General features: G+C 39.8%; 1 protein-coding gene across 1 annotated transcript in view; it reads right to left on the minus strand.

Annotated features, from left to right (window-relative positions):
- Positions 1 to 15,882, minus strand: part of OTC (ornithine carbamoyltransferase) — a 29,934-nt gene that overhangs the window by 2,505 nt on the left and 11,547 nt on the right. The window contains exons 4-9 of the mRNA XM_035344355.1: positions 14,008 to 14,095; positions 8,566 to 8,719; positions 1,970 to 2,092; positions 1,558 to 1,611; positions 1,305 to 1,454; positions 46 to 183 (exon numbers count right to left, since the gene is read on the minus strand). Of these exons, the coding sequence (XP_035200246.1) occupies positions 46 to 183; positions 1,305 to 1,454; positions 1,558 to 1,611; positions 1,970 to 2,092; positions 8,566 to 8,719; positions 14,008 to 14,095 (707 nt within the window). The remainder of the gene's footprint in view (positions 1 to 45; positions 184 to 1,304; positions 1,455 to 1,557; positions 1,612 to 1,969; positions 2,093 to 8,565; positions 8,720 to 14,007; positions 14,096 to 15,882) is intronic.

The raw sequence follows: 15,882 nt of genomic DNA on the forward strand, positions 1-15,882 counted from the left end.
TATTTTTTTTTTTTTTTTTTTTTTTTTTTTTTTTTTTTTTTTTACCATTATTGTCCATTTTCTGTTTTCTGCTTCCTGGAAAACCAATGATCTTGGAGAATAAAACACTTCATCATCAACTTCTTCAGGTTTTCTGGGTAAACAATGTAAAAATGTCCAGTTGGGAGCAGCAGATTTCACAGTCTGTAGATCAAAAAGAATAAAAAAATCAAGAAATATGCTATTACATTAATGAAATCTTGAACTGGTAAAAAGGTTAGCAAATTTCACATTAGCACCCATTCTGGTGACTTTGACGATGAACTCAGAAGAATTCCACTGACATCAAAAGAATTGCTCATCAGTGAATAAGATGAGAATATCCCCATTCAAGTCAGTAAGAGTTCGGTGCTGCGTTCACAAAATCCATTTTTAACCTCTATTTCTCTGGTTTTAGAAGGAAGTAAAAACTCTAGTGACTTAGGGGATCGATAAACTGCAATCTGTATCCGAATGACACACAATAATACAATGCTATTGATAATTTCAACAAGAACACATTACACCATGGTTTAAAGGGCTGTGGTTTTTTTCCTTTTGATATTGTCACTCATAATATATTGATCTAATATCAATAAACAATGAAGCTTTAAGCCAATTCAGAGGCATACCCATTAATAGTATTTTATGAACTTACATTAAAATACAGTCAATTAAATCTGTAATCCTATCAGCAAGGAAAATGTCATTTTTTATCTTGAACAATTAATAGTTTATGAATTCACATTATGTCTGTTTTTATTCCAATATGCACTTCAACTAGATGATTTTTAAGGACATTTATTCTGTGCTTTATACATTGACAGCTAGACAGAAAATTGCCCCAGATTATGCCCAGACTATGAACTTTAATAGTTAATCTGTGAGCTGCTCATTTTAAATAAAATGTAAGGGATCTTTTCTGGTGGAAAAAAAAATAATAATAACAAAAAATGCAAGGTTAGGAATAGTTTTGTTGTTGTTGTTTGTTTGTTTTATAAAAACGTAAAGGATTAGCTCTCTTGCACTGGTTATGTTCTGGATTTAGATCTCACCAAGAAGCTCTGAGAGAGGACAAGCCATGTGAGGTGTACATATTAACCCAAAATTGTTATTTTTGTGAGTTTTCAAGCTGGAGTAAGGTTTGCACATTTTGTTGTTGTTGTTTTGTGTTTTTTTCCCCATAGCTCCACTCAAAAACACACCAAACCCATGCTTTGATGATTTTGATTCTTACAAATGCAATCTGTAAAAGGATCAACCAAAAATGAAATCTGAATTTTTACCTGCATTGTAATCTGATAACCTCGAAATGCCTTTAGTCTTCTTTCCTTTTCTTCTTCTTGCCCCATGCTTATCCATGTATCTGTAACTAAGACGTTGGCACCACTTGCAGCCTCCAATGGATCTGTTGTGAGAAGCAACTTGGTACCATACTAATGTGAATAAAATAAGGAAGATCAGGAAATCACAAAACTTCATTTATAGCAAAAATAAACTATTCAGATCACTGTGAGAGGCTGTTCCTTGGGCTCATACCTCTTTGGAGTACTGTTCAGTTATTTTCGTTATTCTCAGGTCTGGTTCAAAGCCCTGCCAAAAGAGATGACAGATAACATGATGGAACATACATAAGATCTTTAACGATTATTAACTCTGGTTAATAAAAATACTGACTAAACCATTTTCTGTTGGAAAAGTCATGTTATTCAGCACTGCAAAGCTTCAGGAAATTACTTTGATATCGTTGAAAGTTTATTTTTGGGATAAACTGGTAGAAAGTGTTCCAATAAGGTAAGGAAAATGTATTTCAACAGTTACAGAATGAAATACCAATACATCATTTAATTCTTTGTTCTAAATTGATTCTAATTCTTTGTTCTAAATTGATTCTTGTATCTTGTAAAATCAAAGGTTTGCCCTCCTTTCTCCATGCCCACAGCTTCCTTACCTTGGGCGTTGCAATATGCAGATGCATTCCTAGCTTCGCAGCGCTCGTCATGATGGAGTGGAGGACGTTGTTTCCATCTCCGATCCAGGCGATGGTGAGTCCGTTCAGACCACCATAGTGCTCCTGCCAAACGAATCACACAGCCCTGGGGTTATGCTCCAGGAGAATGGAGCAAGATGATGACGTAGGGAGCAAGATGATGCCAAAGAATGCAGGGATTTTATTAGAGCATGGATTACCCTCACCTGGAACAGCACTACAGTGTTAACTGCAGCTTTGCCTGATTGCACTTACAGCCTGTACATGTGCAGCTACCCCGACCCTTAGACACCAACAGGTAAGGTCTAAGGAGGAACAAGAGGACCAGCAGCACCCATTTCCAGATCATGACAATTTGAAGCCCTTCAGCAAGGCTTGTTTTAAATAGGCACGTTTATAGGTACTTGAGTTGACACCAGAAAATGTGTAAAGATATAACCAAGTACTTCTATATGCCTGCTCTGTACTACTCCACCTCCTGACTCGAAAGGCACAATGGAGAGCCTTTTATTCTTAGTTCAAAACTGGGCCTTGATACTATTGCCTTGTATTAGCTGGAAGCCAGACAGTGTTTCAACACTTTGCATGACGTGGTTCAGTGCTTGTCAGAGAGGATAAGCATCCCCATTGCAGAGCTCTACTGACAGGCTACCTTGCAGACAGGCCCAGCAAAGATGCCGAAAGGCTGAACAGGAGAAGGGCTGGAACTGCACCCCCCTCTCCTGGCAGCAGCCTTTCCTAAACAAGTCTTTGTAAAGTTGTTGCAGACCAAACTTACTGTCATTGCTACTAGTGAGCACGATTTTGAGTCAAAAATAGTAGCATCTGAAATATTTAATGACATTAAAATGCAGTTGAAATCTAAATCTAAGTCTTAGGCTGCCTAGAGTTTAAAAGCTAAAGTTATTGTACTGTGAAACTACAGCTTTTTCATTTTCAGATTGTTAAACAACCATAGGCTCATGGGCAGAGCTGTGATGCTGTGATGCGAGGGCATTTATGGGAGAGCAAAGCAGGACCTTGACATGGAAGTTATTTTAGTACAACAGCTCTGCAAGTCTCTAAGCATCGTTCAAAATGCTTCCATATCTCCTAGCAATGGTGTTCCTAGGAGAAGACCAAACTGAGGCATTTCTTTAAGGAGTCGTTTCCAGCTAGGGGTTAGCGATAGCTGAGACACAAACCCACAGCTAGAAGCAAATGAGACAACCCTCAGTTCTTTTGATCTCGCTATTTAAAAATAGACATCACAGCCTGTAATGCTCAAAGCACTGAGTAGTGAGTCACAAATACACTGCTATGTTAAATAACCTCCACCTTATTACCAGCTGCTACTCTGCATTACAAGAAGCACAATGCATATTAAATACTTTTCTCTGTTTTCCCTAGCTACTAGCTGTTATGGACAAAATACAAAATACTGGAGATGCCTGTATAATAACCCTCATAATCGGCACTGCAAATTGCAAAGCCACCTCTGCCGTGACTGCTGTACGGAGTGGACATAGCTGAGCTAATCTTAATGAAGATGTTCAGCTAATGGAAGAAGTCGTAGTCAAGGCAGAATCAAGCTGTGTGCATGCCTATTTTACAACGTGTGCTAAGCTTTGTGCTGCTGCTGGTACACTACTGCTGCAATTCCTACCTCTTCACTTAAAGCCAGCTCCCTATGACTGTGGCTGTGGTGCTTATCCTCAGCGCATACATGCTGTGGGGCATCCTGTATTGATACATCCCTAGCATCCAAGAACGTGAGAAAGATGAGATGATTGCATCAGTCATAACCAATTAACGCAACACAAAAACTGCTGTATATGAAAATGCATTTTGTATTTCTATTTTATATAGCACATGCTTGATCAGCTACACAGAGGAAAACCTGCAAAAAGTGTTTCCCATGACTGTAATGATCAAGGTTAAACCAGAATCTTTTCACCTGGTCCTCTGAAGGTACTTTTGCCCTTGCACCACTCCCCAGTTTTTCCAAACTCTGTTATATTAATGTAGCCATTTTACCTGATTGGCTGTTCTGCAGTTTCTTTTTATATTTGGGACCTGGCTTCAAAATATTTAGACTTCTAGTAAAACCACACACACACAAAAAAAAAAATATTTAGAAAATCTAGAGTCTTTCTCCCTTATGAGTGACTCTTTGGCAAGCTGGTGACTGCTGTTTCAGTGAAAACAAAACTCGGCTTTGCTATTCTCATGAAAAAAATCCCTGCTGAATAACTAATGCCAATTTTACAGTCAACTTTCTCACCCTCATGCTTCTTCTGCTATGTTTCATTCTGATCTTATCCGTGGTTGCGGTGTATCAGTGCACCAAACCACGGGGAAAAAATAAGCATGCTCAACGGTATAGCACTGTTGTATGTTTAGAGATGACTAACTAATTAATTAATTAGGGGCTTTCATGTCAGACTCTACGTGGAATTGCTTCCAGCAAGGCAGAAACTCTGACACTATTATAAGTTCCTTCTGAAACATTTGGCCTCAACGGTCATAACAGCCCTCAATTAAAGCAAGCTTTTGAATGATGAATCAATATTCTGTCAAAATTTTAAATGGAAAGCAGAGGATAGTCAAAGCTTTAGCCCTTTGGGAAACAGCGTGATCTGGTAAATAAAAACCAGGGCAATCTTGGAAGGCACACGCTGCACCAGTTATATTACTCCTACCTTGGTGTTTGGCACGGTTATTGAAACTGTGTGTTCCAGAGGATCAGTCTGGACCTTAGCTGGGACTTCTAATTGTTAGAATAATGCTGCTGCTGCTGATGGTGATGAGTTTGAAGATTATAATAATTTGAGCTCTTTGGGTTACAGTTTGAGGAAAGATTGAGAATACACAGCAGCTCTCTTCAAACAGGGCGATGCTGTTATTTGTTGCGCTATCTGAAAAGGAACCCCTGATGCATTTGTTATGCTAAACATTTCTTTATGCCAACCATTTCTTTCTGAAAAAGAAATTTCCCTTCAGACCAGTGACATAAAAGCTAGTGGCATATGGATCCACTCTAATTACCAGTCTGGCCATCCTGCAGTCAGCTACAAGCTAGCTGATTTGGCCAGTGGCATTAATATCAATTGAATCAATGTCAATACCTGGTTTGTCGCCAGAATACAAATTGTGTGATGCTGCCCGCCAGCCAAGCTTCGCAGAACAGAAATTGAGAGCCACAGCTTCTGCCCAGGAGACTGAGAGGCGGTGGGTGGGCTCAGGAAGCAGCTGTTGTACCCCTTCAGCGCAGAGAGGGGCGTAAAACGGCTCTCCATTTGCACAGCAGCAGCACACCAACGTGTAGTCTTTAAAGGCCAAATCCCCACGCTCTCCAAATCAGGTTGCAAAATGTTTATAACCATTTCTAGTGGGTTATAAGTCAATGAAAACTCAGCACAAACCATTTTTTAGAAAATATGCAACAGGTATGGTAAGAAAAACAAACCCGTTGGCATAATAGAGGACATCAGTACTGACCGTGGTATTAAAGGGGAGAGCCCAAGTAGATGGAAAACCTGTGAGGGGCTCCAGGTTGCTCAGGAAGAAGGCACTGGGCAAGAGGATGTTGAACCGGAAGGATCTTACCCCAGTACTCATGACAGTTTGTAGACTGATGAGCAACCTCAATACAGAACGTGAAAGAGACGGCCTCAGTACTAAACCCACTGCATTGTCTGGGGTGGGCGTTAGAATATACCAAAACAAAGAAACAAACACACCACTAAAATGCACCTGTGAAAAAGGAATCAGAAGCCATAAGCAGGAAGACAAGCTGACAAAACAAACCAGGAAACTAGGCAGAGGAAGGGCTTGAAAAGGATTCAAGAAAGCATCTGGAAAAATTAACAGGATTTAGAAAATGGAGGAATAAAGATGTGCTAAACATGAAGAGGGCCAAAATGCCTGTAGAGCACCAGTGGCAAACACCAGGGGAGAATAAAGAAGAGAAAAAAAGTACATTTTGTGTGTGTACTGACAGCAGGGAGAGGCCAGATAGTAGGAAAGTAGTTACAGAGATAAGGAAGAGACATTTTTAGGAGAAATCAGCTGCATAAATTCTGTAGTTATATGTAAATATAAGACTATCAGTCGGTGTCACTATTGTATTTTGCATGCATGCATAAATCAAATAAATTGCTTTTGCATTTCAGAAAAGCAGTCCGAATGTTATATATGAACTTCTAACTGATTTAAAGAATCAGTGGTGCTATTCAACATCCCCATATTAATCTTCTTGCAGGGAGTGCTCACATAACATCTTCTTACCCTGCAGAGAATCCCATGAGAAGTTTGACTGTGATAAACAACAACGAGACCCTGTGGCTCCCACTTCTTCAAGTGTTAATGCTACTTCTGTGAACTGGTAAAGTTCATTATACGAGTGAAACGCCGTTTCATTACGTGCTGTAAGACCAGCCCTCTTCACCTCAGCGTACAGTGCAGAAAAGAACAAAGGCAGCAGAAGGGCAGAAAGGAAAAGTGCACACAGTGCCAACACCCACAGTGTGCTGCTGGGAGCTCCCTCCCTGCCTGCCTGCCCCCTGCCTCCTGGGTAAGAAAGCAAGAGTGTAAAGTGCAGCATGCCCTCTGCAAAGTGGGCAACCATCCAGCTGCCCTCTAGAGATCTCCTGAGAAACTCTGAGCTAAAGGACATGCTGGAAAGGCCAGGAGAGAGATGGGAATGGTTGGAGGAAACAGTGCTCTGCTATCAGGTTGACTGGGAAAGTGTTGTAAATTTAAAAATGCTTCCATGTCTGTCCAAAAGCAAAGTCACTCCTGGAGATCTCAGTGAGTGCTCAGGTCATTATGATACCTCTCCATGTTGGATTTTCTTTTGCGTGAGCATCAACTGTTAGAGTCTTGTTTCTTCATCATGTCAAATGAGCAGGGACACTCATTCCAAAAACTCTCTCCACAGTGTTTGATGTAACAAGGACAGCCACTGCTGCTGCTGCTGTCCTGGGTACTCAAATCAAGGGAAAACCCACCCTGCTGGGGCATGTTCACCTGGAGCTTCTACAATTTCTGCCCTATTCCGGGACACAGTAGAGGAGAAGCTAAGGATCATCAACAGGGCATCTACTTATTCTGCCAACCTCAACAGGTGTCTCCCAAAATCAGTGGAGAAAGAGATGCAACTCTAGAGGGTAACTGAGATGCTCAGCAGGCTCTCTTCATTGACTAGAGATGGTGTACAGAGCAACAACACCAAAGTTTGGTGCTGCAGTCAGTGGCATGAACTATGCAGGATGAAACAAGATTTATTGGCAGAGATATCAACAGTTATGGAGACTAGGAGTCATGATTACTGGTGAAACTTGCTATCTGCAATTGTTAAAATGCTAATAACCAAGGTGTTTGTAAGACAGAACCCCCCAAAACACAGGGATAATATGCATTAGTTTTACAGCTGCACGATGTTTAAATAAAAAGATGATGTACATTGTTTGATGATGTTCTCATTATGACTTACCATTTTACATAATTTTAGCAGCTCACTGAAGCTGGCTCAAAGTAATCTCCCACATGTAGCGTATCCGAAGGTGTGCAAAGCATTTTAATCTCAATTTCACTTTTCTTATTTTTTTGCTAGTCTCTTAAATCTTAGTATTGAAGAATGTAAGAAAAATAGTAATCAAAGTAACAAAAAAGTATTTTCACTAAAGATGTGAATGGTTCGGTATTTAAAGTTTAAGGCATGAATAATTTGCTATTTCGCTCACTAGATCTTTTCCATATACCAAACGTCCTATAGCAGAGTCTTTGACAGCTGAGAAACACAGCTGAATGAATCAGGAAATTATTCTAACCCTCCTTTTTTCAAGCAGTGCGATTTTTATTCATTCAGAAAGCAAACAAGGTCAGAAGAGTTCATCAACGTTGTCAACCAGCCCTGCAGTACACCAATATTTTTTAATAAGCTAGTTCCTCAATTGATTGTAAAACAGCATAGTCCTTCTGTTCACAGATAAACATCTGGCATTCTATGTGTAAAATGTCATCCAGCTGTCAAACCAAGTATTTTATTAGATTAGAGCTACAAAATAATGATCTTTGTTAACTGTTTTTTGATGTGAGCAAAGTTTAAGTAGGTTTAAGAGCCTGAATGTTGGGGATTTGCACCGGTAGCATTAACTGGCTTTTCAAAGTAAATTTGAACCAATTTCCCAATACGTGGATAATGACTCCTTTTACACTGTTCATGGCTTAGAGCAGTATCAAGGGTGAACTACTGTGTCTTTTAAAGTCAGTAGCAAAACTTCCATTAGCGTTGGTTAAGCCAGCATCTCACCTTTATCTGAGTATGTAACCCTCCCTTCACATTTTTTAAATCGCAGCCTAATTCCAAAGAAGTCCTTAATTTTATGTTTAACTTCAGTACCACTACAGCGGGCAGGACTAAGTAACTGTTTTAAATTAAAAAGATTCTTAATTACATTCCTGAATAAAGATCTCTTTAAATAGCGAGTGTCATGTAATTACCACTTAGACAAACCTAGGACAGTTTTGAACCTGACTTTCCCAATATTGTTAAGCAGGGATTATATTGTTACCTGAAGAGTTAGGTAATCAGCTAAAATCTGTAGAGGATGATATAAATCGGACAATCCATTGATTACTGGGATTGTGGCTTCTTTCGTCATTAGGTCCAGATCATTATGCTTATAAACTCGAGCCAAGATTGCATTTGTCATGCTGGACAGCACCCTAGGGGACAGCAGAAGATATCCCAGTCAAACATAATAAATACATCCCTTTTGCACCCTTCAATGTGCAGGGCATAAATATTAATGAGAAGGGGTAATGAATCAAATTTTTTCAGCTGTCTGAATAATGTATGATGCCTGCATAAAGCACTTAAATGCAGATATTTAACAAGCTGCTAATAAGCAAGCAGTTTCACTTATTAACAGACTATAGCAAGTAAATGAAAGCTACTGCTGTTTCTCTTCAGCTTTTGATTGTAGCTACAGATAGAGCATCAATGAGTGTTACGTTACGTTAATAAATGAACTAAGATAAGAGATTGCACAACAATGTAATACTTGAAGAATTCGATAACTTTGGAGGAGATAAGATTTCTTGAGTCTTTCATCGAAGAACAAATGTAGTATTGACTGGATATTACAGTGCCTCTGCATGGTATCTTGACCTTTGTGAAGATTAGGACTACAGATCTGTCTTAGATCACCACATCATTTACTGATCTTAACAAACGTGGGAACAGGAGGCCAACAATACCAGCCTGTTCTTTCTCCTGTCTATATATTTGTATATTGGCACACATGGTATCAGCACTAAAGTAATGTCCAAGTTTGAAACTCATTATATGGATAGGGGCATGCGGGATTCACTGTGCCACTCCGCCTTTAGCCTCGTTTGCCAAAGTGTGGAAGACTCAGAGATTAGCATGGTGGATTAGCATAGCATACTCTGTGTGCTCTGAATTCTTTAGATAAATTAAACATGGACTGTGGCTCTGCACTTCTGTTTTAATCAAGCCCTGAAGCATGACTTTGAAGTAGCATTTTGTGTGCTTTAATGTTATCTTTAACAGGACCTTAAAACAACAACAACAACAAAAAGGGACTGGGGAGAAGACTATGAAAAACTGTTGCAGTATTTCCTTCTGATTAGCCAGAAAGGATTCTGATACTTCCTCAGGTGGAAATATAGCTGTTAATCGCATGGCCTTTACACAGACAAATTTCCTGACGAAGTCAGTCAGTAACAATATTTTTCTACTGACATCAGACATTCCTTACACAAGCAAAACTCTTATAAAATGTTATAAGATTCCCAGTAGAGCTCTCTCTGAAGGAAAGACTGCTGATAGCAGCCGCAAGTGTAAAGGAGGAACTGAACAAGCTATTTACTGATTGTAAGCTATTGGAACACCGTCTGTTTGACTATTTCTTCCTGCCTCGTGATTTCTATTATTTTGTAGTCTTATTTTTTTTATTATTATTATTTTTTATTTTAGCTTTAAGTATGTAACTTCGGAAAACCTGTTCTGAACTAGCCATCAGAGAAACAATGCATGACCTCTGTTGTTAGCCATCTAATAGGTGTCCACCCTAAACAAGAAATATCTAGTCCCACTTCAGACGAGGAAAAGAGGCAATCACACTGAAAAATTGCCCATTTATCTTGGACATTTAATAGGATATTAGGTCAGCTGACTCCTACCTCACATGACAGATAAAGCATTTTTAGAAGATCGTTCCTTTACAGGGTATGGCAGTTGAGGAAAATCAGTCATAATCAATGGCAAACTAGTGAATACTGCTGCATTTCCATCTTTACCCTGTTGAAAGTAGGTACTAGAATTATTGGGCTGCTACCAGGAAGACATCAGACCATTCTTTTTCCAGCATTTCTAGATATCATATCTTAGAGGAGGAAGTCCAGGTGGAAACTGGAATAATCTTTCATGAAATCAAATCCAAATTTAATTCAAAAATCTAGACCTCATCTGAAGAAATGAAGTCTCTTGTAAGCAAAACAATGTAAAGGAAGCCCTATAAGTCTGGAATTGCATAGTAAAAAAGATCTGGTTAGAGAAGAGTCTTTAGTGAAGATGAAGTTTTGGAAGGTGAGGGGGAGTAAGCATAGGTTTATCAGGTGATTTTGCATTTATCTAGAGTTATCAAGGTTCCTATGTTATCACCGGCTACAAGTTTTTGTTTGTTTGTTTTTTTGTTTAAGATTGGGAGCCTATAAACTTAACCTTCAAAATCCCAGAGCTGGTAAATATATGAGTATTGCTCAGCTGTATCCCCTATGGAATTCAAAAATAAACACAAATAAAAATATGTCTTTTGATGTTATCTCTGAACTTTATAATACAACGCTTTGATTTTAGAGCATTTGTGTACTTTTTGGGTAAAATATTGTTATCCAGAGTTTGGAGTATTTTCGTGTTTTTTGAAAGTATGTATCAATTCAAAAGGTATAATTTCCTGAAAAGACTACTTCATTGTCATTGATAGTAGTAAAGAGGCATGTTGTAGACTTGTTCTTAGTAAGAAGTAAACCCATCCACCACAGATGGAGAGATTCATCCCCTGATAATGCCAACGGACGTGTACAATCATCCCAGGAGCTCTTTACTACTGCCACTGAATGTTATGGCCACTGAGCTATAGTGGTGCACAACAGAACTTCTCTACACTAGAAAATACAGATGCAATACTTGTATTTCATTTCACGTAGTGTATCACACATGCTAAACGCTGAAAGGCTTAGAGCTCCTTAATGGGTAGTAACTTTTTGCTACTGTGCCAGTGTAAATGTAAATGTCTTGTGAAGCATGGAAGAACTGTATTATGACCAAGTAATAAGTCACTAAAAATATGTTCACAGCAGAAATGTTTTCAACCCTTACCTGCTGCAATTATAATAAAGAAGCGTGGACTTTTATAACTCGGTGTCCCCTTTACTTTAAGTCTCAATCATAAGTACTTCTAAGGCCTTCAGAGCCCTAGACACAAAGCTGTAAATATTTTAAATACCCTCTGGGTTTACTACAAGCATTGTTTTTTTATTCTCACATTAACTGAATGAGGTTGGCATGTCATCCTTCATTCACAAGATATGCCAAGGAATTTATAATCAGGTTGTTCTTTTGGGTAAACTACTCAGTCTTGATTATGCAAAGTCAATAATAATTCCACTAATGAGAGCAGGACTGAAGCAGAGCATGTGGGGCTCTGTAGTGACTTGGGAAAGCCTTCTCTCCACTGTCATAGTCAAGTGCTGTGACTCAGCAGAGCAGAAAAATCCCTAGATCATGGTCTTGAATAGCAACTTGACCTGGAAGAGGGGAGCAGTAACAGAGAAAAGATGGGGTGAAGGCTTTCATGGGAAGGGGGAGCTTTCTCAATGAAATGCGGATTCCTCTGGAATGGCTGGAAGATTCGCTTCTTTCTACCTTTTGCTTTATTCCTTGTAGTCTGTCCATCCTTCCTTTTCCATTTTGCTTGTGCAAGCAAAGGTCATTCAAGATACTGCAAACAAAGATTTAATGGCCCTTTATTACCCTATTTGGGAAGAAGAAGAAAAAAAAATAAGGTCTACAGAAGATACATCTGTTTGTGGATCAGAATAGGGCTGGATTTGCTGTAGGGCTGGTGTGTGAACGACAGAGAAGTTCCAGACAATGGCTCTGCGCATCTGGTGGGACGGTGCTTGGAGAGGTTGTTGCAGAGGATCACTCTATAAGGGCCCTGACCACATCCTTCTCCTTCCTGGAGGTTGGAATGAAGAAGAGGGGAAATCCTTTGAGAATAATATTTCTGTCACTTAGGGGGAACTACCTTTAATATGTCTTCCATTCACCTTTAACATGACATAGTAATTAAACTGGGGCAATGTGCCATGATGTATGAAAAAATTCTTTTGAGGGGATGTGTTTGAATCCCCTGGCAGTGTATGAGCTCTACCGAAGTGGCCAGGTGGATGCAGTAACCAAATATACCTCAGATTTGACTGTTAAATCTCAGATTAATCTGGTCCCTTTGTAGGCTCATGAGTTTCCACAATTTTTGAATCATTTAAACTCATAGTTACTAAAGCAAGGCACTGGGACAGTTTCACTGAAACATCTAAATGCCATAGTTGCAGCTTCTTGTGATATTGGCAGTTATATACCTAGCAGGAAGTCGACATTTTCACGCCTCAAGAGACTGAAATTTTGACTTTCTACTATCAACACCCATATGTCCTCCACTTCAGCAGTTAAAGGCAGGAAATGAAAATTTTAAATGTTCTAATGTTTCATATTTTTCTTACATTTTGCTTGGGTTTCCTTAGATAGAGAACAGCCACACAGTTCTCAATCTCTCCCACTAGACCGTGAAAACTGTAATATACAGCGGGGCAATGGAACCTCTGCTGGCTGATGGCATATTTTGACTTGAGCCTGACAAATTTGACACTGCATATCTTTCACCAGAACAAAAAGGTTCTTTCAAATGCTACTAACATTTCAACAGCTGAGCCTGAGACAATCAACCCCAGGCTGCAAAAGGGCTTCCTAGAAAGAAGCACAGTACTGAGGCTGGGTGAGTCTTTAATATATGGAGGGCTCTGAAAAACAGCAAGGGCATCTGCAGAAGATAACCTCTTGTTCTTCCTACTTTGAGCTAAGTTCTTTCCTGCTAGGACAATGGGGATAGACTGCTAGCTACCCATTCCTGTATGTGTGTGGGGTTTAGCATGATTAAGATCTTCCACAGGTGCTGATAAGAGAGTGATGCCATAGCCAAGCCTCCAAGCAGTCCTGAGTATGGCAGGCAGTCCTGAGAGTGAGTATGGCAGTGGAGGAAGGCGCATGGCATAAAAAATTAGCTCCAAAGTGTTGGCCAAGATCGGTGCTGCTGAAAGAGGGGGATCGGAGTGGCCTTCAGTGCTCCCCTGCAGGTAAACTAAGTTTCACCAGCAGCTACTACAACTGGGATAAATAAAGTCTTTGCTTTTTGATTTTGTTTTTTGATTTACCAGTCACCTGTACTTCTATCTCCATGAGGAGCAACAGAACAAGAAGTTTCTCGTCTCATCTGAATATATGTGCCATTATCATTGGAGCTGTCCTATGGAGGTTTGTAATATGTTTCTGTTTGTGTGACTGTCACTCTCGTTACCACTCCACAACCAAAATTCAAGAAAATTATTTCTTGTTGTGAGATGTTTTGGAGAGCTAGAATGGTTGGACTGATGGTGTACATATCTATAGTTTCTGTGAGCTGACCTGTAAACATTTAAGAATTTGGAGTGCCTTCTGACGTTTTCCATAAAGAAAATATTAACTTTGAAAAACCTGCAAGACAGGTTTCCGCCTGATCAACTACTTCCTTAAACATTAATGGTGGACTTGGCAGTGCTAGGTTAAAGGTTGGACTAGATGATCTTGGAGGTCCTTTCCAACATAAATGATTCTATGATTCTGTGATCTACCAAATATATAGTGATCAGTCAAGTGACATCTTACCAACCTTGCTGTATCCGTGAGACTCTCGTTAGTGCCTAGATGAATGTCTTGTGTTGTAAGGAAGGACGGATGTCCTCCAAGGAGAGCAAATCCTACAATGAGGGCAAATAAAAAAAGAAATTAAACACCAGCACCTCATACTTACAACCAAGATTTCATGCAGAAGGTATTCACAGCAATGAAACAGAAAGTCAGCAGGGCATTCAAATGCTTGAAGTCTGGCACCACAATATATGCAAATAAATGCATTAGAATAAAACTCCTCAAATATGATGCTTTGCTAAAATTCTAAGGCATGAGATCTGATCTGTTTTCATAGGATCAGTCATTCAAGCTGCAAGGCTACATATTGTTGAAATATGTGGCTTCCCGTTAAGAGTTAAGTAACCCATTCATCACGCTGAATTTCTATGTCTACTTCAAGGGACTTTGCATCATAGAACTAGGAAGGACCATCTGAGTCATTAGGTCTAAGTCTACATCCTTGCAAGAAGTTGCAAGGATATTCACTCAGATGGAAGACCTTAAGTTTCCTCATATACCATTATAAACTTAAGTTTGGTCACAAATAACCAAGTGTCTTAAAAACGGTGATGTGACAGGGACAGAAGGAAAGATCTCGGGCACTGTCCATATCCCTCCGCCCTGCAATAGTAAGGAATTTACAAGGTGAGCCAAGGACCCAGATGCATTAGGTCTGAAGACTGAAATATATTCCTGAACAGGAAATCAGGGAAAGACTTGAGCATCATTTAAGAATATAAAAAACTTTGGGAAACTTTACAGTATTTTAGACTGACAGATTTCACACTAAGGGCAAATCTCAGGTTCCATCATGCCTTATTTCCATTGCACCACCACAAGAAAGCTATCACAAGCAATCTGCTGACACAAACAGAAAGAAACAGCTTTTTTTTTTCACCATGCTTGAGCCTCCCTGCCTTCACCTCTTTTAAGTGCAAAGACTCCTTAACACTGAAACTTTGTGTAAAGTCCATCATGGCCAAGTATGGGGAGGATGGGCCCTGAGAGGGGTTGTTTTATAAACTTTCACAAATGGTTTAGCACAGGCCTAGCACAGGACACAGCATCCTACCACTGGGAAAGTATGAAGCAGAAGATTTGAACTGGGCTGTAGGTAGCCCTGTAAGGCATTTACTGTGCAGTGGGAATGATTTTCCACATAAAAAACAACTCCCTGCTAGTAGAGAAACTGTCAGGGAGGCCTTGCCTTGTCTCTAATACCCGCGATGGAGGAAATTCTGGAGAATCCTGATGTGGACACACCAACCTCGTCGAGACAAAGCCTCAGAGGAGTGAGCCTCTACGGTGACAGAAAGCTAGACAAAAGCCCAGATTATTTTTATTGTTGTGAAGAGAAAGGCTGCATATAGCACTGAAGAGCAGAGACCCACTTCTCTATTATAATGTGGTCTCTTGGAAGTGCTAACATTTTCTACTGTTATTAAATAAAGTAAGAAGCAAAGATTAAAAGCTGCTTGGGCTGGTTGTAGCCATTAGATGGCACTGCAGACATCGTCAGGACTGCAGCCTCAACACGATGTTAGGAAAGGCACGTCAAAGATTAAAAAACTGACCCCACAGCTACTCTTCAAAAATGATCAAACCAGGAATGAACACTGAAACCTTTCACAGCTAAAACCAAGCAACGAGGTTCAGGCTGCAGGCACGGGCCCCACAGCTGGGCCCCTAGCACAGAGGTGCCCTTATTAAATCCCGTCCCATGCGGGAAGCAGGGTTGAGGTGAGGTCCTCCAATTCAGATCAGGTCAGCCAGTCTTTAGACTTTAAAATGAAACCTTGCCTTTTGACTGCCTCAATTTCCCTAAAAGTAGGGTTAAAAACAATGTTCTCCAGAT

Source organism: Oxyura jamaicensis, chromosome 1, assembly GCF_011077185.1.
Source record: "Oxyura jamaicensis isolate SHBP4307 breed ruddy duck chromosome 1, BPBGC_Ojam_1.0, whole genome shotgun sequence".
Taxonomy (NCBI): domain Eukaryota; kingdom Metazoa; phylum Chordata; class Aves; order Anseriformes; family Anatidae; genus Oxyura; species Oxyura jamaicensis.